At 36.8% G+C, this 25,084-nt stretch overlaps 1 protein-coding gene across 6 annotated transcripts in view; it reads right to left on the reverse strand.

Annotated features, from left to right (window-relative positions):
* Nucleotides 1-1,065: 1,065 nt before the first annotated feature.
* Nucleotides 1,066-25,084, reverse strand: part of lims2 (LIM and senescent cell antigen-like domains 2) — a 36,632-nt gene continuing 12,613 nt past the window's right edge. For 3 of the 6 annotated variants that reach the window (XM_088352794.1, XM_088352795.1, XM_088352792.1), the window contains exons 2-11: nt 17,791-17,950; nt 16,610-16,676; nt 14,792-14,912; nt 14,570-14,719; nt 12,738-12,888; nt 10,037-10,129; nt 7,958-8,006; nt 7,798-7,873; nt 7,444-7,632; nt 1,066-3,508 (exon numbers count right to left, since the gene is read on the reverse strand). In XM_088352794.1, the coding sequence (XP_088208920.1) occupies nt 7,488-7,632; nt 7,798-7,873; nt 7,958-8,006; nt 10,037-10,129; nt 12,738-12,888; nt 14,570-14,719; nt 14,792-14,912; nt 16,610-16,676; nt 17,791-17,950 (1,012 nt within the window). In that variant the 3' untranslated portion in view covers nt 1,066-3,508; nt 7,444-7,487. Of the gene's footprint in view, nt 3,509-7,443; nt 7,633-7,797; nt 7,874-7,957; nt 8,007-10,036; nt 10,130-12,737; nt 12,889-14,569; nt 14,720-14,791; nt 14,913-16,609; nt 16,677-17,790; nt 17,951-20,125; nt 20,653-25,084 lie in introns of those variants that run through there. The other 3 variants (XM_088352790.1, XM_088352791.1, XM_088352793.1) reach the window with 3 other exon arrangements.

Consider the following 25,084-nt stretch of genomic DNA (forward strand, 5'->3'; position numbering starts at 1 on the left):
ATTGCTGTTGAGATTGTCGAGAAAAAATGTGCAAACCTCACATTGTTTATTTGCTAAAAACCAAACCAAGAAGTATTTAATTACTGTTAAAAGTGTCGATAAAAACTCATTGCTGGCATATGATATAATGAAATTGTGTGTTTAATTGCTGTTAAAAATGTCAAAAAAATTGTTAAAACGTCATATCGTCAGATATAACGAAATTTTAAATAACAAAATTGTGAATATGCTTAATTGCTGTTAAGATTGTCGAGAAAGATTGTTTAAACCTCACATTGTTTATTTGCTGTTAATAGTGTCAATAAAATTGTTCAAACCAAAAAATATGTATTGAGGGGCCATGAGTTGGGGCTGTATCATATTTTCTGCTATAAAAGTTCCTATAAAAGCATTTTAGAGCTCTCAAATATACTGGATTTTTCTACACAAGAAGTAAGAAAATAAATAAAACGCTGTAATTAAAAACAATATACAGCAAATAAAACTGAAAAGGACAGTGTGTCTAATTCAACGCCTAATATTGGAAGAAAATCATTAATGCACAAAATACACGAGCTATCATATACACGCACATTATTTTGATTACTTGTAGGTTGACAAATTTGCATTGATTTTACATAACATGAGCCTCAGCAAGAGTTAACTTATATGAGTTGTGAGCAATCTTGCCGTTATGTGTATACAAAACTTCGCGCGGGAAAAAAAAAAGGTGTAATTGTAATACTGTGCAGTCTTTTGAGACATTTTTGTGATTAAGGGCTATACAAATAAATGTGACCTGACTTGACCTCAAACCTTAGCGTGTGCATTGGTCCTCTGCCTATCTAATTAGCACAGAGTTACAATTCATATAAAACTCGTGCAGAAAAAAATAACATTTAACTTTTATTTAATGCCGGGGCCCCCAAACTATATACCAGTTGGCCACAAATGACCCGCAGGCTGCAGGTTTGAGAACCAAGATGTAAACAGGAATATTTTGGAAGAAATTTGTGACTTTATAACATGAACGTGTTATCTACAAAAAAAAAGAAAAAAAGAAGAAAAAAACAACATTACAAGTACTTCGATAAAACAGATGTTTATTATGCTGACCTGATATATTTTTCCCTTAAATAACGGCAACAAACATGTTATGCCATGTTGAAACGAGTGCCAAGTTACTGTAAATGGAAAAAAATACACACTCTTATTTTGTGTGAGACAGAATTATCCATCAATCGCTACATGAATGCAACAAATGAAATCCATCAGGTGTAAAATTCGAAAACAACGACATGCAAGTTTGTCTTTGCAATGCTATGGAATGTGTACTTATGATGAATACAAGATTCAGTGTTGCTTTCTAGGGCAAAATTCATTTCAGGTGAAACAGTACTGGATAAGCAGATTGGACGGTCGTCTTTGTTTTCGAGTCTAGAGGAAGTTGGCCTAAGAGGATAATTTTGCCCGGATTACAAACAGCGGTGGCGACACACGTTTTCACACTGCACGCAAATGCTGCCATTCATCAAGTTGTACTATAACGTAACAGTTGCTGTCAGCTGTTGGCTGAATTCTATGAAGCCTTGTACAAAACTTTTTTCCCAAGTAAAAGTATGAAACCAAACGTCGAGCATGCATGGTTTGTATTTCAGATGGCGCATGTGACACAAATTGCGTTAAAGGGACAGTGTGTATTATTTGATCACTATATGTTGCTGTATTTTGTGGTGCAACTATGAGTGCTGAAAAGGAAAAGGAAGACTATAAACTCCAGAGACTCACATTGAACATTAGGCACCATTTTTTCCCATTGTTTTGCCTGGCCTTTTTCCAGGTATTTGATTTTTGAGTACCCGTAGCAAGAAGATGGCAGACAATCATGTCAGGTCCCTTTTAGCTGAGCCTCCTGTTATGCAAAATAAATAAAAATGTCTTAATTTTAAAACAATGCACGTTTACATGTGACCGCTCTGACGAAATAAGTCGCAAGTAGCAGCGCTCGATTTTTAGCTCCAGACCGAAAACAGAAAAAAAACCCTGAGGAAAATCCTGAAAAATATTATGTATATATATTTTTGACATGTTTTGCTATTTTGAAAGATCTGATTGTCGAAAACACTTTCCCCAAGGGTCATAATCCACATAAATAAGGAAAGTAACAGAAACGGTGATTAAATATTTCAGATTTTAGAAAACAAAGTTACGTTTTTTTAAATGTTTATTTAAATAAATATGTGCTAAAACTTCTTTCAGTCGTGATTTGCTCCCTAATGCCCCCCATAAGCAGGTAGGCGCCTTGCATTGTTGACTCCCTATTGGTGTGTGAGTGTACGTGTGAATGGGTAAGTGAAGCGCTTTAGGGGGTCTTCATTGACTTGAAAAGCGCTATATAAATGCAGACCATTTACTTATAATAATAATAATAATAATAATTTCCTTGTATTGTCATTCTGTGTAACAATGTACACAGAACGAAATGTCGATTGCACCTGACCCGTTGTAGCGAGCCGATGCAGCCGCAGCCAACAGAGGGCGCCGCCGACCACTTTTTAAGTCTTAGGAATGACTCGGCCGGGGCGCGAATCACCGACCTCCCAGTCTCAAAGCGGGCGCCTTACCATCTAGGCTACTGAGCTGGTATCAAAATTTGGTAAGATCATGGGATGGGAGGTTATCTAGCTTTCTTACTTTTATGTGATTAACTACGAGTTAACATTTGAAACCGTGACTAATTGAGATGGAAATAAATTCATAATTTCACGGTGCTTATTTCCTCAATTTATAAAGGTTGGACAAATTTTTTTTGGTCCAGCACAGATGAAACATGTATTTCTATTTTTTTTTTTTAAATAAATATTGTTTTTCTTAATAATTAAAATCATTTTTTACAACTAGGCGCAACTAAAACCACACACTGTCCCTTTAAAATATGTGATATAAATAAACACACGTAAAAACTCTGTTCAATGTAGAGATGGCAAACGCAAAAAAGTCAACAAAAACAACCCAAAAAATTAGAAATGGGTCAAACCAATTTCAGAAACAAGGGCACTAAAACTACTTGATATATATTAGCAAAAATACATATTTAAAATGCAGAAAATAGCGATAGTAACAAAAAGTATATAACTCATATATAAGCAATAAAGAAAAAAACGTAATTTTCTTCATTTGACTTTGATTTTGCAAGAGCATCAGTAACGCAGAGAATCCATTGCAATGTGTTTCAGTTAAATAGCTCTGTAAAAAAGCAGTAGAGGGAAAGGTTTTTTTTTTTATCAGCTGCAAATGACGACAAATGTTCTGACCGTCAGGCCTGTTGAATGAGACCAAAGGATCTGCAGTTCTACTTAAAAAAATAAAATAAAATCAACACCGAAATGTTGCTAGTTTGCATAAACGTCACGTTCATTTCCGTGCGACTGTTTCCGACAGCTTCTTCAGTCTCTTCTTCAACTCCAACGGGAATTTCTCATAGCACCTCTTGCATACCGGCTTCATATCAAACTCCACAAACTTGTTCCTGAAAAAGAGAAGCGTGCAATCATTTATGTCATCTGTTTTGATTTTTATTAACTCCTGCAGGTTGTTTCTACTATACTTACAATTGATTCAAAAATCTTGAATAAAGGGGTGTGTATACTTATTGCATTTACCGTATTTAAGTAAGTATATAGAAAGGCCCTTTGCTTTTTTCAAGTTATGTATTGTGAGAGAAACATGTTTTGTGGAGTAATAGGAACTAATAGTACACCAATTTATAACGGTATAGAAACCTTAAAAATAAAGTAAGCTGAATTAACTGCTAATGGATCGACCGGGCTGATTATTGACACCGATATTTGGGAATTTGACAGATATCAGTATTGTCATTTTTAATCATTTAGGCTCAGATGCAGCCGAGCCTCTCTCTCCCTTTTTTCACTCTCCTTGTCACGGAGGCTACCCACCCGCGCCTTCTGTTTGGATAAGTCAGGGGTCAGGAACCTTTTTGACCCAAAGAGCCTTAAAAGCAAAAAATGTTTTAAAAAGAAATTGAGAGAGCCACATCATATATTTTCAGACAGAATTGAAAAAACACGCTCTCTAGACAAAAGCTAATTCTTCAGCACATTTTATTTCACTGTGTGTCATTTGATGATTTAATCAAATGTATGAAATGATAATAATGCCAAATCCCGTGTCCCAAATCAATGTAAATATGCCATTTACAATTTGTCTTCCACCTTCAGTTAAGAGTGTTGAGGCAATTTTTTTCCATGAAATTTGTCCTTAATAACGGTTTTAAAACAATGTGCATTCAAAGTTATTTTCTAAAAATGTCACAAATTACTGCAAACGATAAGCATATCGTCATATTCATTTTCAGTGTAGACTGCATTGAGCGAGAGAGAGAGAAGGAAGTGCCTTGCGCTGTGAGCAGGGATCCGCCCACCTGTACTACTCTCCCAATCAAAGTCGTTTGCCAGCATTTTTATTTATCAGTTTAAATGGTTTCTTATCGGACTTCTGCATTAAGTTGCTTCGGCTTTATATGGACCAAAATCGGGATGAAATCGCTTGAGCCATATGTACTCATGAAAAGAGCCATATATGGCTCCTGAGCCATAGGTTCCCTAACCCTGGGATAAGTGAATGGAGGCAGAACCATTGAAACAGGACGAATATTGTTAGAGCGGAGCAAACAGTGGTAGCTCTGAGACTGAGAATTGAAGCGCTAATAAAAAAAATGTATAAGTCTGTGGTAGAAAAAGCGTGTGTGGATGTGATTTACAGAGAGCGTAAAAAGTGTAGTTGACTCGCATTAGGGAAGCACTTTCAGATGGACACTGAGATATGAGCTCTTATCATAACATGAGTTTGTCAATCAGGCGTGTGTGTTTGTAATTGAGATAGAGCATAAAAAGCACGCTAAAGTAGAACACTGAGTGATTAGCTGTTACCATAACATTAGTTTGTCAATCTGCTCTAAAAAGGGATTGACATTTTTATTTATTGATTGCAAACCCAAAAAATCAGAGAGCTATTTAAGTTTCTATGTACTTTTGTATGAGTTGCTGCTAAGTCTAATTTTATTTTCTGCATAGTTAGTTTTTGGTTTAAGTGAAGGATAAGCCATGTCAGTTGTGTTGAAATTAAAATGTATCTAACATCGGCCAGATATGCAATATGTACATCACATCGACACACTACGAAAGTAGACCCCTGCGTTACTGCATCCCAAACTTACGGTTCTTTCAGGTTACGATGTGGAATATATTTTGTTGGCTACTTGTTATGACATTTTCACACAAACTATACAAACAACAAATTACGTTTTGTGTTTAATAACACATAAAATTAGATCTTCGCTGTGTTCGTGCATTTAACTATGCTAATTACGTGCCTCGGCATGTCTGTTATTTGGTCGATGCCATGTAAGATGCTGGTCTGCTATTGATTTGCGTCACATCACAGCTTCATAAGATGCCATTATTGGCTGAACTACCTCCCAAATTTCTCGATGTCCAGTTCAGAATCCTGCTTAAGAAATTTCAACATGTTTTAACATGAGTCTCAAGACGTGCAGCGATGGTAAATAGACAAACAAGATGTTAACAATGGAAACAAAGCTTGAGATAAGAAAGAAATACAAAAGGCACACGCACCGTTACCCTCACTAAGGAATATGGCCGTAACCAATTGACGATCAGTACAACTGTTAGGAATAAGGGGGCGATTAAAGTCTGCTAAGGGCATAAAAATCCTAGCAGGTGGACATTTTAAAATCTGTTTTAATTGTAATCTGCCATTTCCTTTCCCTTTGCATTCACCTGCTAACTCTACTGTACCAGCTCCAGACAAGTCACATAAAAGATGAACAAAATTCAATTAATTCTTTGCATGTACTATATTTGTATTTATACTGTCATTTAATCAGCAACACACATACTACATAAAAGTAGTGCTGACTGTGAACTATTTTGCTACTAATATTTAGTATTTGTATTTCTCCTTCATTATTTGTCAATCATGTTGTAACAAAACATCACATCACAAACTGAACAAATAACCTGAAAGGAAAAAAGGGATGAGAGGCTTATAAGAGACCCGTCTCCAAAATAATTGTCATAATCTAGCATAATGTGTATTCAGTTAATTCCGAGTTTCTCCAAGTCTTCAATCTTCTTGATCGGTTGAGTTTTAAATTAATCTGGGAGACTTCCTTTTGATTCAACAAAAACTTTGAATTCTGTCAATGCGCATCGTCCAGTTTCTTTTTAATTTCTAACATTTCATTCAGAATTTCCTCAATTTTGTAGGCCATCTTTTGTAATCCTTATTTAATTTAATTATTTTTTTGTGTTTCTAGTTTATTTTTTCATATGTATATACAATTGTGTTTTACATGGAGCACCAGGGGTTTGGAACACATCAGCTTCACCTTGCAATATCCACCTCAGAACGGATTAAAGTCATATTTCGGGGCTCTACTGCATGTACTGTAAGTGTGCAATGTGGCTTTCTCTGTGAAATGCCTTTCATTCGATTAGTAGATTATCACTGGCTGGAAAAGGCACGTGTCGAACGCAGGTAGCATTTTACAGTGGATGCAAAATAAATTTTAAAAACCTGCTTGAAACTGAAGTGATTAAGACTTTACCCTCTGGACCCAGACAGAAAAAGAGCACCGCGTAACAAAGCTGCCCCTTCAACATGTGACTGATCAGATTTTCCTGTTTGCTTAGCATAGAAGTTTCAGAGACCTTAAAGCTCTACTTTTGTTCTTAGCCGAATAACAGTCAACCAGTGAAACGTGTAAGAATAGGGGATTATTACCAGGCAAGTAGGAGAAAATAAAAGACAGTGGGGTAAATCCTGTATTTTCCGGACTATAAGTCAGTTTTTTTTTAATAGTTTGGTCAGGGGTGCAACTGATGTGTAACATTTTTAACACATTATAATATTTCACATGCTATTTTTACACAAAACCTTATGTGAAAGTAGACCTGTGTTGATAATGTTAACATTGCCAGGAATATATAAAAACAAATGAGAAGAGCTGGACAAAAAATGATTCCGAAAAGAAAATCATATTTTGCAGATTACAAGCTGCAAATAGTGAAATATGCATCCGAAAACAGCAGACAGGCAGCAGGAAAAAAAATTGGACATAGCGAGAAGTGGAGGTGACAATGAACGTGATAATGAGTGTGACGTAAGTGGCGTGGAAGAAGTTGGGGGAGTTGTTGAAAAAGTGACACAGAGGATAAAGATTTTATTTGATTTAGTGATTTACGGTGAAACTAAGCATGTTCTTTATGCTAGAGTTATCTGAATAACTCTTAATCTGTTACGTCATATATGTTTTTTCCTTGATAATTAAGTATTTTTTGTCTTGTGCGACTTATCATTTGGAGCGATTTATAGTCCGGAAAATACGGTTCATAAAAGACAGAAGCAGAGAAGAGAACTGACCAAAAGAAGAAAAGCTGAAGCACTGAGAAGAAAGTGAAAGTGGATCACAGACACATGGGTATCATCGGTTTCTTCTTTTTCTCCTTGGAGTCGCGGTCCCGCTTCGACAACCGGCGCTTCATGTCGTCCGGCAAGCGCTCGTAACAGTGTTTGCACACCGGCTTCAGATCCACTTCTACAAATTTATCCCTGACCGAGCATGAGTTTTCCAAAGAAGTGACAGGAGAAGCAAGGAGAAGGAGAAAGGAAAACAAGCGAAGGTATAATAACCCAGATGAAAGTCCATACAAAGGTCACAAAAACGGAATAAGCTCTTTGAAGATTCGCTCGAAAAATAGACTTGAAGCGACTTACTTGAGGGTGAGTTTGGTGTTGCATGTGGAGCAAGCGAAACAATTGACGCACCAAGCCTTGTTCAGGGCAGACACCACTTAAAACAGGAGAAAAGCAACATCAAACAATATTTCCCAAATATACACAAATTTCAAATATCCAAATTTAAAAGTCATTTTACCATCGCCTTCTATAACACGATTGCAGTGGTAGCAGACATCTCCAAACAGCTAAAGGTAAAAAAAAGGGAAGGAAAACAAGGTTATTAATACAACAGTAAAACATCTTTGGGAACATAATTACAAGACAGTTAGGCAGCTAGAATTTGGCATGTTTTGCAAAACACACAACATTCAGATGCCATGCATTCTTAAATTTCAGCTTTAAAGAGTGCATAACTGCAGTGCACTGCAGGAAAGAGGTCTAAATATAGTGGAAGCTAGAGCTCTTGTTGGTGATAGGAATGAGTGGAGAGGTGTTGTAAAAGCATAGTGGGATGTTTAGACGCGTTCTTAGGGATGGGCAGGGCACCCGTATGATGCAGCAGGGGTAAACCAGTGAAAGCTGTCGGGCCCTGCAGTTGAACAGAAGAGTGTGTTGTGTCACCCTGACTCGAGTGACATGGCCGCTTTCTTGTGTCCAGTTTCATCTGGAGGGACCAAAGCATGACCAACTTGGGTGCCGAGGTGCTTAACTTGTTTGGGTGTTTGGGAATTTGGGTTGGCCAAAATTTTTGTGTGTGTTTTTAGCTCCTTTTTTCCTTTTTATTTTTGTATGTGTTTGTCTTGCTGTCGGTCACCCCTCTCGGGGGATATGACCAGGGTCGGTAGGTGAGTAGGTGAGTAGGTAGGTGGGTAGGTAGGTTGGTGGGTAGGTAGGTAGGTGGGTGGGTGGGTAGGTAGGTAGGTGGGTTGGTGGGTGGTCAGGTAGGTAGGTGGGTGGGTAGGTAGGTAGGTAGATGGTAAAGACTTGTACTGTACAATGCTGCCTTGACGTAAATGTTAGATTATTTTCCATTTTATTTAATACTCACATGACATATTATGTTTGTATCATCTTTTTTCTTATTTAAAAGCAAATAATTTAATTTAAAAAGTGACCCCCGATAACAAAATATTTAAGAATAATTTCAAAACTTAATGATAAAGTGCTCAATTTGAAAGTTACTTTTTATTACATAATTTAATATTTTTTTTTTTTAGTAAAATAAGAAGAGTAAATGCAAACTTGTTTTTTAAAATGACGTCATAAAACTTTTTATTTTGAAAATATTTTTTTCCTCATTTTATAGTTTATCTTACCAATATTTTGAGTAAGAAAACTAACTAAAAAGTTTTGGGCATTAAAACTAGCATAATACAACTTTGCACAATATAGTAAAATGAGAAAAAAGAAAAAAAAGGTTATTATTTAAAATTACTTCAACAATAAATTAAAAAATGTTCATTTTGAAAATATTTTTCTTATTTCCGTTTATTTTAGGAATTAATTTGAGTAAAATAAAACAACTAGGTAAAAATAGGTTATTAAAACTAGCATAATAAGACCCTTCAAAATATGGTAATAAGAATGCAAAAATGTGAAATGAGGTGTATGTTTATTTTAAGTACAGTATGAGTTTTTTATTTTCTTAGTTTTCTAATTTTTTCCCTCTATTTTCCATGTCCCTATCATAATAACTTAGGCCAGTCTCTAAGCACTGCATTCTAAATATTTTTTGTCTAATTATCCTGACAGGCTTTTATTTTGTTATAATTGAAAATAAATATTGCATACAACGTTTCACTAGGTTGTTATCAATTACAATAAAGACAATTAAATTCAATTCAAATTAAAAATAAAATATTGTACAATTAATTTGACCAGAGAAACGGGGCAAATCTAGAGTTAATATTAAGTTAATATAAATTATTACAGTAATCTGATGTAAATATAGTGAAATGGGAAAAATAATTTCATAGTAACCGGTGTTATTTTTATTGTTTCATGATATTAATCATTTGTTTTAAAGCGCCCAAAAAAAAGATCATTTAGCATATATAATATTGGTATTTTTTTCATTGTATTTACTTTTCTTGTTTGATTGGAAAAATAAACATGTTTTAATTAAAATTGGAAAAATAACCACGAATATTAATAAAAGTAATTGCCAGGAGAACAATTTTAAATTGCAGTCCTGTGTCTACTATGACAGAGGAAGCTCTTTTGTATTCATTTGTTTCCCAGGCAGTCTCAAAATTGAGCACAAAAATCACTTTACCTGGTTGTAGTGTGTTTCACAGTAAGCCAGGCCCTTGCGTTCGTAGTGGCGATGTCCAAGGAAAGGCTTCTCACACTTAGCACACACAAAATGCTGCAAACATGGCCAAGGTCAAGCACACACAGTTAGCTTTGCAACAAAGTTAGTTCTATACTCAATTTCAGCCGGCATCACAAGTCCGATCAGTGCACGTGTCCTGGAGTTGTTTCGCAATACTGAGTCAAAGAAGAGAATAGGGAGACAAGGCGAACAACTCTCTGTTGAATTATCATCGGGAACTATGGCTAAGCTCCACTCCAAACATCAAATGATATACTGTAAATTCCGGACTACAGAGCGCACATGATCAAAAGCTGCAAGCTCAAATTTAAAATGAAACTAATTTTTGTCTTTGTAAAAACCACAGGGTAAACCCTGATCGCATGAGTTTTATTTTGTGACACAATTCATGTCAGTGTACATAATTTGGACGTGACCTTGAAGTGTGATTACTCATTTATGAATATTTTTTGACTATCACTCAAAATGTTCAGTGGCATCAGACCTATCCATACACATATGGAGGTTTCATTTATTTATTCCCCCCGCCACCCTCCACCCCTTAGGACAGTACAATTCCAAAAAGTGACTATAAAGAAAACTCACTGAACTGCATATCCATAAATATACAATTTCTAGTTTAATATTTTGTACGGCCTAATTAGAGCTTTGAATTACCGATTTTTATACATGCCCCTTTTTTGACAGCAGTTTCCTCAAAAACCTCATCTGCAGTGTTTAAAATGTAGAAATAAAGTAACGGCTTGTAGTCCGGAATTAACGGTATGTTGGTGAGGACAACTTGGATGAGAAGCAGAAAAAAAGCAGAGTAAGGACAACAAATTTCCAAATGCAAATGGAATTTTCTTTTCCATTTTTCGACACACGTGACACCTACATCAAGGCAACCCTTTAATGGAGGCCAGGCAAAGCTCCTCAGTGCAACAGTAACATCAGGCAATGCGTTACACCCCTCACCATGTCAAAGTGTGTCTCGCAATAAGCCCGGCCGTCCCGCTCGTAAAACGGATGGCCCTGAAAAGGACGCTCACACAAAGTGCATACGTGGTGCTGCGCATCGAAAAGGGAAAACAGCAACATTTTAAAAAAAGAAAAGTAGAGAAACTGGTGACAAAGAAATTACCTTGTACCGATCTGAATGAGATGAAATGCACCTAACTGAGGCTAGAACTCAAAATCAATCACTATCATTTATGATTTGGGCTGCTAAATATTGACATGCAAATAAAAAAACAGAAATTGTCCAATAAAAGCGATATCAAATAGTGTCCGGACAAAGGCCTTGGGGCAATTCCTGGCCTGCCATCCCATTTTGACCATCCAGCAACACAAACTGAAAAGTTATATTTGCTAAACAATAATCCCTTGCTTCGTAATTCGTGGCCTCAGTGCATCACGGGTAAAAAAAATATCCTGTGATCCATAATCCCTGAACAAGTATTGCTGCGAGTGGGGACGGGCAGAGCGCAATTTTGTTGAGCCTGACGGTTCTTTTTATGCCGTATTTCCACTTTAAATCAACTCCCCTTGTAAAACCACAATCCATTATGCCCAGTTCCATATTGATGGGTTGCACATTAATTGGGCCAGAGATCATCGGTAACCAGTGTAGAAAATTAGGAAAAATATACCAAGTGTTACTGCACCCCTGGTAGCCCAAGTTCAGCTATTCCACCGTTGTGGCTGTCGACTATTGCTGAGAGCAAAGAGCAGAGGCGTTGAGGCTATTTTTCCCTTTTTTTCTACCTAAAATGAACTGCACAGAGTGACCGTGATCCATTATCCCCATTTGACTATTGCTGATAGCAGAGGGCAAGAGAGCAAACTTGTGTCATGCACAGTAAAAAAAACAGGTGTTTATTTAACACCCATAGATAATGACTACGTGTTCACGAAGGTAGTTTTAAAACTTTACTCTTTAAGTGTTAACACTTGTATGGAGAAACTTAAGATAAAGAGTTTTAAATCAACACTTAAACTTTTAACACTACTTCAATGAACAAATGGACCTTATGTCCAAGTGTTAAATTCACACTGGTAATTCTACTGTGCACTTGGTGGCTTTTTTCTCCTTTCATTCTGCCTAAAATGAACCACACCTGTGCGGCCCCAATCCATTATCCCCGGGCGACTATGCTGCGAGTGAGCGACTGTAGATGTCATGTTAAAAATGGGGAGGGGTCCCCCATTAACCACGATAAATAACGGATACCAGTGTACCAATGGTGTTGGGCTGGAAAGGGATGGGCGCCACTAGGCTGTACCCGCCCAAGACACGCCACAGGAAATGGTACCCCTAGGATCCTCGTGTGTAAGGGATCCAATCAACCAACCAACCAACCAACTTATGACAACTCTTCTAAATAGGCAAATATGTTATTTAACTATTTATAGTTAAAAGGTTATGATTTTTTATCAATGAACAGGTAGCCAAATCCAAATCTTAACCTACCCAGCAAAAATGCTTTCTTCCATTGTCTCTTCTGTGTCAAATGAGAAATTGTGAAGCAATGACTTGAATGCTTCTCACGAAACAACTTAAAAAATGATTTACTATTTACTATAAGATTTTCAATGCTTACTAATAATTATAAATGAACGAGGAATGAACTGTGTGTTTGAAAAGAGTAGGATATCAGACCTCCACATGCCATTGTTTGCCCATGGCGTTGACCACGCGGCCCTCGATGGGTCTCCTGCAAGCCCCACAGATGGGCACGCCCATTTTGTCATGGCAGGGCAAACAGTAAAGCTCTCCTTTCAGCTCCCTGGCATCAGCAGTCAGCTCCTTTCTGCAAACACGGAGGGAACATTTTAACAGTTTCCAAAGATCGGGGTTGGGATTTTTTTGACCCAAAAGAGCAATAAAACTAATTTTTTTTTGAGAGAGAGCCACACAATACATTTTAAGACCAAATTCAATAAAGCCACCAAACCCTCTCTCCAGAAAAAAGCTAATTCTTCAGTGCATTTATTTCACTGTGTGGTGTTTGATGATTTGATAAAATTTATGAAATACTAATAATGCCAGAGCCTGTGTCCCTTATCAATATTATATATATATATATATATATATATATATATATATACAGTATATATACCGCTTAAAACATGTCTCCCTCCAGCAACTACTAGAGAGTTGAGGCTAATTTTGACCGCCATTTTTGTCCTATATAATGGTTTCAAAACAAGGTGCGAGCAAAGTTATTCAGTAAAAATGTCACAAAATAATGCAAATGCGAAGGATACTGACATGGGCGAATGAGAGAAGGGAGTGCTTGCATTATGTGTGCAAATCTCTGCCCATCCCTACCGTTCACCTAATCAAATCGTTCTCGGTGCTTTGCTAGCCTTTTTTTTGGGTGTTTACAGTTGTTTTTTGTTTTTTTTTATCTTTAAGTGTTTCAAAAATGAACATACATTGTTTAATGAGCTTCAATCTAAAGGATTCCTTAGCAACCAACAGCCAAAATGGGGTCTGTTGGCGTGACACTGTGACTGTAAAATGACAGAGCAAATGAAATGATAGAGCAACAATATTAAATATTAGTATTGATTCGGCATCACGTGTATGAAACCAGATTTTGTATTTGGAACCTTGCAGAGAAGTTCTGCACAAGCCAAATTTTATCTCTAAGCCAGATGTACTCATGAAAAGAACCATATCTAGCATGCGGCCATATGTTCCCGATGCCTGTCCTAAGATTAAAACCTTTAGCTAGTACAGTATGCAACGCAAAAAGTCCAACGGGAAAAATGTTGTACAGACGCTTCTTTACTTACGACCATTCGAATTATGTAAAACGGTAGATACAAACATTTTTTCCTAGTTCGTGTGAAAACATAATACATGTAATGTATCTCTAGCGCGCTAAGAACTTTGACGTTATTATTGTTTAATATCTCGTGCTTCCATTCAATATGGTTGGTGTAAAGTGTAAAGAGGTGAGCCGTTTCTTTTTAAATGAAAGTGATACAAGAAAGCTTGATGCGGTTTAGAAAATGGTCAAAATGCTTTTTTCCAGCCACTTTTTACCACGTAGGAGGACCTCTTGAAGCGCATCTTCCAAAAGTAAGTTAAACTCAACTTTATTTATCTTTATAGAGCATATAATTTTATGAACCGTTTATTTTTTAGTACAAAAAATACAGGTTATTTATACAAGCCTTAAACATACTTATATAAACCTTAAACTTACATTCCATACAAAATATAGCACTGAAGCAACTTACAAATAAATTCAACTTACGAACGATCGTCCGGACCCTATATATTTCGTAAGTAGGGTAGAGTCTGTAAATTAGTCCGATATTTGCATTTTTGTGTAAAATCTACTTGTTTCGCCAGCAGATCGTTCAGTCAAAGAGAACTAGCAAATTTGTGTCACATGTAGTGCCTCTTTCTTTCTGTTCTTTCTGGAACAGGTCAGTGCAACTGATTCTAGCTTGAGTGCTTACGTTCTTGATCCTTACCCACAGTTGTTACAGTTGAAGTGGTCCGGGTGGTAAGGGTCATTCTTGAACAGAAGTGGCTGCTCCTCAATGATGGCGTGACACTTTTGGCAAATGTACTTGCCCAGACCACGAGCTTTCTCTCTGTTGTGGCACGGGCGGCACAGGTGCCTGATAAAGGGTTAAACATTGAAATTATGAACTTCAATTTCAAGAGTCGGTTATTATAAAGGTAAAACTGACCGGCCAGCATTCTTAACAAATCCGACATCAGCGAGGACGGCCTGGCAGATGTCACAACAGAAACATTCAGGGTGCCAACTGTTGTTCATAGCCTTGATAACGCGGCCAATGATGAATTCACCTATAACAGGAACACATCATCAACCTGAGTCTTTTTTAAGGGATGCACTATAATTATCAGGCCAATAGTTATCAGACCATTAATAGCAAAACATGACATCACAGTTACTGACCAAAAAATTAGTCACTTGGTGAAACACTTATTCTAGGAATTCATGTTCCTAATTACAGTACAAAGTGGTACCTCTTCATACAAGCTTAATTTGTTCCAGGATCGTGCTCGTAGCTCAAATTACGCATGTAATAAATGAATTTTACCTGAATGAAATGATTAAAACTTATTGGTCCGTTTTTGTTCTTCCTAAAGCATCCAAGTTAACATTAAATAGCCATAAAACACATCTTCAGGGTTTGGTTTGGAGAAGTGACGAAGATCGCATACCTGTTAACTTATACATTACCCCTGTATTCTGTGTTTTTAGATCATTTCAAATTATGTAAGCCGTATAACAATTTTTGTACAGGAAATGGAAAACAGTTTTTGTGAAACCGATCTTGTCTTGCCCATTTGGCTCTAATCCGGATCATTTCGGTTTCTAGTAACAGAGGACAATGTAATCATAGATTGCGAATATTGTTGGAGTAGTCTATACAGCCTGTTTTGCTGTGAGTAAATAGGTGCCTTGTTGTGTTTGTTAGGTTGAGTATCGCTTAATCAGGGGAATTGCAATCATTAATAATGGGAGAAATTCAGAGGTTGACAGATATGAGATCAAGAGACTTAATGATACGTAAGCACGTAAAATTAAAGTTACTGTTACTTTAAATGAGCATAGACAGAAAAAAAATGTACAGCCCAATTTATTGTACCCGTATTAGTTTGCATGTGCAAACTGGGACCAGCAGATGCTGGCGGTGAGCGCTCTTGAGGTGTAACCTCTGGGATTGCTCGCGACCTGCATTATCCTTCGTATGACGAGCAAGATTTAGTTTCCAAACAAAACTCACATCAAAATTCTTGTGTTTCGAGGTACTCGTGTAAAGAAGTATTTGGGTTTTCAATAGAAGTAGTTGTATAACTTGGGTTGTGTCTCCTCTCTGAGATCTGTAATGTGCATTTGGCACCGGAGAGCTCGCCACTGACCAGTCGCATAGCTCAGGTGTATGCAGCACTGATGTGAATACAGTAAGTTTTGTATTGTTTATTTTTTTTTGATTTTTTTAGTCAGATTGTAGTAGGTGTTTGTGTGTGATTTTTCATGTATTTTTATATTTCAGATAAATATAGCATGCAGTTTTAAAAAAAATCAACAAAGTTACGAAAAAATTGGTTACAAGCCGAGGGCCAGACTGATCGATTCTTGAATTTATATAAAATAATGCATGTATTTTAGAGAACCTGACTGAACCTACTGAAAACAAACACATATATTGAAATATGATCACATAAATAATGCAATATTTACTTATGGCTTTATCAGTAATCTTTAATTTTCAAAAGGCACAAAAGAGAAATTTCCTTGATATAAAAATCCCTATAACAATAGCTTTAAATGCATGATCAGAAGCTTATAGTTTCTATTTTTAAAAAAGTTGGCTGAATTGACTATAGAGAAATTGGTATCCAGAGGATTTTTCCCCGTTTTCGTTATCGGCAGGAAAAACAGCTATCATGCATCCTTACGTATTCTTTCTAACTTTGGTATCTGACAACCTTTTGACCAATTTTGTTCTCTTGAATAACATTTCTATACTTACCACACTGGTGGCAGCATGGAGCAAAGAGCATCTGGAAGTCATGTTCACAGTATTTCCTGTCTTCAAACTGTAAACACATACAAGTTATGCAGTGTTACACTAAGATTTAAACCTTTTTGTTTAATTATCTTATGCAGAGCTCACCAACCTTTTTGTAAACAATGTTACATACATATTTGTACATAACAAAAATAAAGGTTGACTGTAACTCGAATTATATGTTATTACTGTAATCAAAATAATATGAAAGTCATCAATTCACCTATTATTAGAAATGCACCAATCAGTAGGTTGCGATCAGGGTTGCTGGCTATTTCAACAATTTTGGCGGACAGGTAAAAAAATTATTTAATAATTGAATGAATGGATGGATGGATAAAAAGAATGAGTAAAGAAATAGACAAATAAATGAGATGTTTTTTCTCACTGCAAGGTCTGAAAACGTCCGAAACATACAATTTTACAGAAATCTATTGCGGCATAATTTATGAATACATTAAATATAAATGTTGGTGTGTTTAGTCAATTCAACTTATCCTTCATTTTTTATCTTTGTGGTACTAAGAGAAAACACTTGTTTTGAATCTTAAAGCCTTTCACATGTAGGCCACAGATATAATTTTAAAATGTGAACAATGCAACTCAATATGATTTGCTAGCATTTTTAGGATAATTGATTGTTGGCAATCTTAATGCCTGTGGCATTAACACTCCACTTATTGAAACATGAATATTTTGTTTGTTTGTTTGTTTGTACATGATTCAATTGTTTGTTTGTTTGTACATGATTCAAATTGAATCTTTTCTTCCGGCGCCGTCACGAATGGCAGCCACTCCAGCAGCTCCCGTGTTATTTTCGATTGTTCTCGATTGTTCTCAGCTCAGGGATGCTGCTGGAAATGTGAATTTCCCTTCGGGGATGAACAAAGTATCTATCTATCTATCTATCTATCTATCTATTAAAAAAGCCCGATCGGTTTACTGTCCGTATCCTCTGAAAATGCAATTCTGCACTAAAAAAAATATTATCAATATCTTCCGTCTAAACTAAAGTTTGATTTGAGTAAATGTAACGCTACACCTTCAGACCTACTGGAAGCTGCAGCCTGTTTACAAAATGAAATGTCATGGATTGAGCCAATCTGGAATTTAACATATGGAAAAAAAACAAGTAGCTTTACCTCATAGAAGAGTCCCTCAGGGAACTGTTGGAAACACTGAGCGCACACAAAGCACTGCTCGTGGTAAAGTTCTCCGTTACTGTTTACGATCTTCTCTGCTGGGGCGAAGCCGCTCTTGCAGCGCTCACACATGGCATTGGCCAGGGCATTGGCCATGTTGCTAAAGGATTTGACACATAGGGGATATTTTGAATTAGGTTATTATTGTGACATAAAAATAAACATTTACTTCAGGATCATAGACTAATAACAGTGCTAGCAGTGATACCGCTTGTTAAACAAAAATACTGTAACTCAACAAAAGCCCAATCATAAGTCTTTCCTCCTAATGTGATTTATGGAAAATATACTAAGAAAAATGTTGATGTGAGCAGATTAAAGAATAAATCAAGGCAGTTAAAGGAATCTAAAGCAAAAGGGAAAATAAATAGACATGACCTATCGCAACAACATCATGTTATAACTGGACCATGAAAAGAAGGTGAGGCCTATTTCCAGGGCAATGTTAGAACACGCTCTTGTCACATATTGGGTGTGGAGGAGATTTACCGGGAGTTTGAAAGCTATAATAAGTGTGAAAAAATGTGTTTTAATGAAAACATTACTGATGTAATCTAATTTTTATTCCACCTTTTAAATAAGACAGTTTATTAAAACACAAAGTACTAATTCATCAATTTAAGTATGCTTTCGAGAAAGGTTCCATTGATGGATTTGGGGATTTTGTTCGATGGGTGTCCCCCTAAGATCTTATTAATGTAAATAACAGTATCATTCACAGACAGCTGCAAAAGCAAAACGGAGTAACAAGAAAACAAGTACAAATAATAAGCTCAATTTTCGTGCATATTCTATACAATCCGGCCTAATATAACATGTACAGTCAGCCCTGCCTTACAGGATTAGTGACAGGAAGTGATATGTCTCTTTGGCATTTCCACCTTGTATTTTACCACTGCCACATTGCAGAATAGACTATCTTCAAAACAACACTATCAAACTCTGTTGCAAAACCCTAATATTTTACAAGTAGGACACTAATCCTTTCCTAATTTGGCAGAACTACTTCAGGCGGTCAAACGAGGACGAGAGTGCAACAAGGTCAACAATTGTCAACGTCGCTCGCATAGTTTATGTTTATAAACAGTTTGTCACGTCAATTTATGCAGTTGTAATGTCAACCACTCTGATTTTCATGACAATAATAATCAAGAGGGAGTCATATGCATTCATCCATACATTGGTACACAAAACAACGCTTAAATTCAGTTCTACCTGAGCATAGTTTAATTAGATACCAAAAACAAAGAAAACCCTACTTTAGAACGTTCCAGTGCTTGCTGATATTTTTGCTTTTGGTTCAAACTACCTATAACCTAAACAACTATTTGCTATTTTTTAACAATCGAGAAAAAACCCTAAATCGAAACACAGTAAATCTTTACTTCCAAACATTTACTGGTGACATCATGTTCTCAAGCAGTAAATATAGCTTATATATTTAGCCTTCATGGCATTCATGGTCACATACTCAGGATATCAGCTGGCATTTTTTGTTTTGCGTAATCACTTCTCCCCTTGGCACAAAAATAGCATAGTCTCTGTGCTATATTGTGCAGAGTCTTAAGCTATCTCTGCATAAACAGATAAATAAATTCGAATTCGAATTGTCTTTATTGTCATTGATATCAACGTCCTGAAACATTGTATGCAACGAGATTGGACATGGCACTCCAGGGTGACTATCAGGTTGACTAGGCAAAATATATGGATATATATATAATTACACCAAGGTGCTTGGAAAAATTGGCCTAAGTTAATAATAATAATAATTATAATAATAACAATAATCATTATTATCAACATTACAACAAAATGAAGAAGAAATCAAGAAGAATAGTGTGGTGTAAACAATAGTGCAATGAAAATAAGTGCAAAAACATTTAGCAGCAGTATTTTAAAAAACCCAATATGATTTAGAAGGTTTATATATATATATAATTTTTCACACTTCGAATAAATCTCAAATAAACAAATTGACCGGCAGTGTATGAGCTCATTTGACGCCAAAATGTGCCCAGCACCCACATCAAATAAACCAGTCAATATTTCAACACTGGTATCACAGTCAACTGCATGTCCGTCAACAAAATATAATTTTGATAGTTGTTATTCTTAATTTGAGGTGTGATTATGTGTTGTCAAACATGGAATCAACCAATAACTTTTCTTCTTTCCTTATGGATAATCAACATAATAGTTTTTGGGTGTCTGTAACACATTTCACCTTATTTCTTAAGGATGAAAACTACCATCATGTCCTCTGTATACTTACTAGCGAGCATAAAAATCACAAAACTCCTTATAAACTTTGACATCACTCTTCCGCCTCTGGGACTTGGACACAGGGACTTCTTCTTCTGCGCCATCCTGAAACCTCTGATGGTAACCATTCATCTCCCTGTGTGGCCTATATTCCAAGACCTCCCCGTCTTCGGGTATGGAAGGCGGTAGGGCACGGCTGGTCATCTTTGCGCTTTGAGGCTTCAAAGATTTCAGTTAGGAAATCCTGGCGTCATTTGGAGCGGTAATCCGAAAAGCGACAGAGGGGACTGACCCACTCATCAGACTGTGATGGGTGTAGTCTCTCCCTCTCCTGCAGACGAGTACACACCCCCCCATTCCTTGTGTCCGACATCAACACGTTTACTTTTTTTTTCCAGTCAGGCACAGGCAAGCACGCACACACTCACACACAAAGGCAGTCTCCTGCCAGTCGATCTTGCTGTCTATTCTTGGACAGGTTACTGAAATAAAGAGCCAACCCTGACGCCTGCATGCTGAGAAGCCACACATTTAGCTGTTATACGCATTAACACACTCACAGACGTGTGATTTCCTAATAGGGAGGAAACGATCAAATATTTTGAGAATTGAGTACACTTCTGAGCATCACATTTAAAAAAAAAAAATCTACATTCAGGGTTTCCATCCATGTGTCCGTCCTGAAATGAGACAAATAGGATTTAGCATACGCTATTAATGGTCTGACAACCAACTTCAACTTCTTTTAGCCGGAGAATTTTCTAGGTTTTAATTCAATTCCCAGTCTCTCCCTTCCCTGACTGCCAGGCCTAACATGTTTTCTGAGGTAAACCTTATTTTTGTCACCATCCAGTCTTATAATTATAATTCGCAAGTGTTTGTTTCTTCAAAAGCCTAGCCTAGCAAATTATGGGGGTTATCAGTAATTAACGACAGCGAAGACATGACTGGAGAACGCTCTCGAACCAGCAGAACACTTCTTTGCTACATTCTAAGTTTAAACATAATCGATAACAGGAAAAGTATCTTTGCTAATCTATGAGGAAAATATTGTCCTTTGCACTTTTGTTTCAAATGAATAAGTTGAATAACGTACAATATAATACAATTATAAAATACAAAAGAAGACTATCATTTTCTAATTTGTTTAAAGAAAACATGTAACATAATTCATGTTAATTCAAATAAATCATTTCACTTAAAACTCAAGTCATATTATTTTTTATAGCCCTTAATAACAAAAAGTCTCAAACAGCTGGATCAACCACCCTGAAGACATTCCCTGATCTGATTGAATTGGATTTGTTTTTGTGTCCTTTACTCTGTAAACTTTACAGATGTAAGCAAATAGCCGTGCGATTTTTGTTGCTTGTAAACGGCATCTTTAGTCAAGTTCTCTCGTCTTTAACATGATGCCATCTCTCTGCAAATAGACACCTAGTGAACCCTAATCTCCAAACTAGGTGCTGGCAGCTGCTTTTGTGAGTGAGTGTATGTGTGTGAGACTGGTGGGAGGGTTGGGTCTCTGTACATACATCATATATCATCAGTTCTCACAGCTGCATTTGTTTTCACTTGTAAGACTCAATGCTCTAATACGAATGAACCCTATATATTATGTTCAAGTACTTCAAGGCAAAACAATCCAAGAGTTTTCTATAAGCTCCAATGGGTGTAAACTTTTACTTTAAGTACCAAAAGTTTGTGTCTATAAGCGCAGCAAAATCAAAGGAAAGACTTCACAAGATCAAACACAAAGTTATCATTAACCTTCCAAAACATTAATGAAAGTAGAAAACTGAGTCACTAGTCCCAATTTGGTCTATGGAAAGACGGCCGAATCTAATCAGTCGGAGGAGGAAACACACAACCCTTCCTCCTGATTGCAGTCACAGACACAATGATGCAAAGTGCACCCCCCATTACAGGGAAGATTATTATTGGAAGAGCCTACAAAATAAAAGTTTCCCAACTGTGCCACAGTATTAGAACTACAAAATACAATACATTAGGTCATAAAATCCCTTTTTGTATCTATTCATCTGTCATTCTTGAATTGTCCATCAACTGGATTAGACATCTGGGACAAGGGAGGAAATTAAAATTCCACTTTGGATTTATTAATTCTAAAAATAATCTGATGACCATCTCATTGGAATTGCGAACTTGAAATTTCAACGACAGGTGGTAGATTGTTTATTTTATTCTACAAAACAGCTACTATTTTCATGGTCCTTTAAGAAAAGAATGCAAATGAAACTGCATCTGATCGATTACTGTAACCACGTTATCTTATGCCAGTTATATCTTGCTTTTGTTGCCCCGACTATAACTGTACATCAGAACTCCAGCAGACTGATAAGAGCATTATTAAAGTACCCTTTATAAAGTGTATGGTCCTACTGACAGAACTACTTAAGAAGCATTCCATGACAGGGTTCCTACAGTTTAAGGCAAGTTAAATTTAAGACTTTTTAAGACTTATTTAATGCCTTTTAGAATCAAATTTAAGGCCAAGTTACCAAAAAAAACCCTCATAATTGAAACAAAACACAACCAAACACAAACATTTCTTGCACGCATACATCATGCTTTGTACACATTACCTGGCACAGCTTTGAGCCACGGCGAAAAACGTTTGTCGGACAGCCACTACTCCTTAAATTGATACTTTCCCATGGTCCAAATTAAATGCATCTGTCCGAAGTTGCTATATGTATTGTGGGTGGACCTAAGACATGCGTCTGCTCTGAAAGGCCTGACTGAAATCACATCACCTTTTATAGTTCCGTTATTGTGGTAACGCAATGTTGCTACGAAAGTAAATCGGTGAATTATTAAAAAGCACAATTGATAAATGTTAATATAAATATAAATCCTATTATTGTGTTTACAATATTAAGACTTTTTAATGCCAATTGAAGCCTTATTTTTAGAATAATGAATTCAAAGCCTTTTAAGACTTTTCAGGGATCCACAGGGACACCTGCATGATTGTCAGCAGAAGGAACACACTTGGGAGGACTGGGACAAAACTGCTGTAGTTGGCGGAAAAGTAGTATTATTTATTTAACTGATACCGGTTTGACAAGTTTGACAATTGGACGTTAAAGGAGTTGTGCAGAATTTGGAACTTTTTTACTCGCGGACGCCATCTCCTGGCTTTTTTATCATTACAGCCTCAGTCAGCTTGTTCATGGAGCACTTGCAAGTACTTTATTAGAAGTGCTTGAATAAACTCTTGTTTTTTTCATCTTTCTTGGGGTTTGGGTTGGCGTGTGGACTGTATTTAAAGCAGGCCTCTTTTTACTTGACCCATTTTCTTGCTACACAACAAATAGAAACAACAACAGCAAAAAAAAAAAAACACAGGGACAAGCATGACATACCTCCTTAGTACTAAGCCCCTCCACCGTCAATATTACCTAATTTGTTCTGCCCCAAACAGCTTTGCTGAAAAAGTAAGATGAAATGAAATGATCTGCATTTATATAGCGCTTTTCAAGTCAATGAAGACTTCCCAAAGTGCTTTACAATGTGCTTCCCATTTACCAATAGCGGCCGTGCAGCCATGTACGGCGCTAACCTGCTTATTGGGGGCATTAGGGGTTCAGTGTCTTACCCAAGGACACTTCCACATGTAACACGGAGGAGCCGAGATTCGAACCTGCGATATATTGATCCCCAGACGAGCGCTTATATTCCAGTGTATATATTTAACTGTGAACGTCAACATATTTTGTAATAAAACACAGACATAAAGCATGTTGCATTTTCTAGAAAATAAGCCAGTCAGTTTTTTGCAATTTACATAACAATGCGGATATATTACTGAAAGAGACTGTGTTTTAGGGCAAAAAAGACGACACGTGTTTTCAGCGTAAGTATGAGGCAAGTTTCTGACGTAGAAGACAATGCTCATTTTCAGCGGAAAAATAAAATAGCTTATGTGATACTAAAAAACAGAAACACACAGTATAGTTTTATTTTTCATATTTTGATTAACTGGCTAAGAGCAAGAAACATGTGTGAAGTTTGTGGCAGCTTTTAGGTTTAAAGTTATATGTTTAGTTAAGACAAAAATGTAGTCTGTGCACAAAACTTAGTATAAAGAGGTAAATATATTTGTAACATTTGGCCCGATCACATAGCTGGAAAGGATGTACCAACAATCATGACGCATTAACCTTATTAGTTGAAACAAAATGACTGATGAGATACGGCCGTGAAATGTTGAAAGTTATGTATGCGGTAAGTCCTGGACTTAAATAAAGAACATAGGCTACATGAGCAGAATTAAAAATAATAATATAATAACAGCAGTGTTCTCGTTTGCCCGCGTCCCTGCGTCCTAGACGCATCATTTTTGCTGGGGACGCATTGTGTCAAATTAACGTGCGTCCCCGGGACGCAACCTTTTTGACACCAAATTGTCATTTTTACCCGATTACTTTTTTTTGAACAGATTTACCGCACTCCAAACTTTTCGTCAGGCAGATCCGCCATTGATGTTTTGGTCTCGCGCCGATCTCGGCAAACGAGATCTCGTTGCTTCGAGATGACGTCATTGTTTTGGTGGTTGTCGAGTGAAAGAGAAGTATGCCTCCGTAAAAATAATAATAATAATAATAATAATTTCCTTGTATTGTCATTCTGTGTAACAATGTACACAGAACGAAATGTCGATTGCACCTGACCCGTTGTAGCGAGCCGATGCAGCCGCAGCCAACAGAGGGCGCCGCCGACCACTTTTTAAGTCTTAGGAATGACTCGGCCGGGGCGCGAACCACCGACCTGGTATTAGGTGCAAATCAACAAAAAATTGGTAATTTCTTCAGTGTCGGTAATAAGTCGAAACATAATACAGAAAGTGGTAACAACGGCAATAATTCCGGCACGAAAAAACGGCGGAGAAATTCTTCAGCGAAGGCAAGGAAAACACGTGTTTTGAAGCGAACAATTCGACGAA

This window comes from Urocampus carinirostris, chromosome 14 (assembly GCF_059441175.1).
Source record: "Urocampus carinirostris isolate Australia breed hairy pipefish chromosome 14, RoL_Ucar_1.0, whole genome shotgun sequence".
Taxonomy (NCBI): Eukaryota; Metazoa; Chordata; class Actinopteri; order Syngnathiformes; family Syngnathidae; genus Urocampus; species Urocampus carinirostris.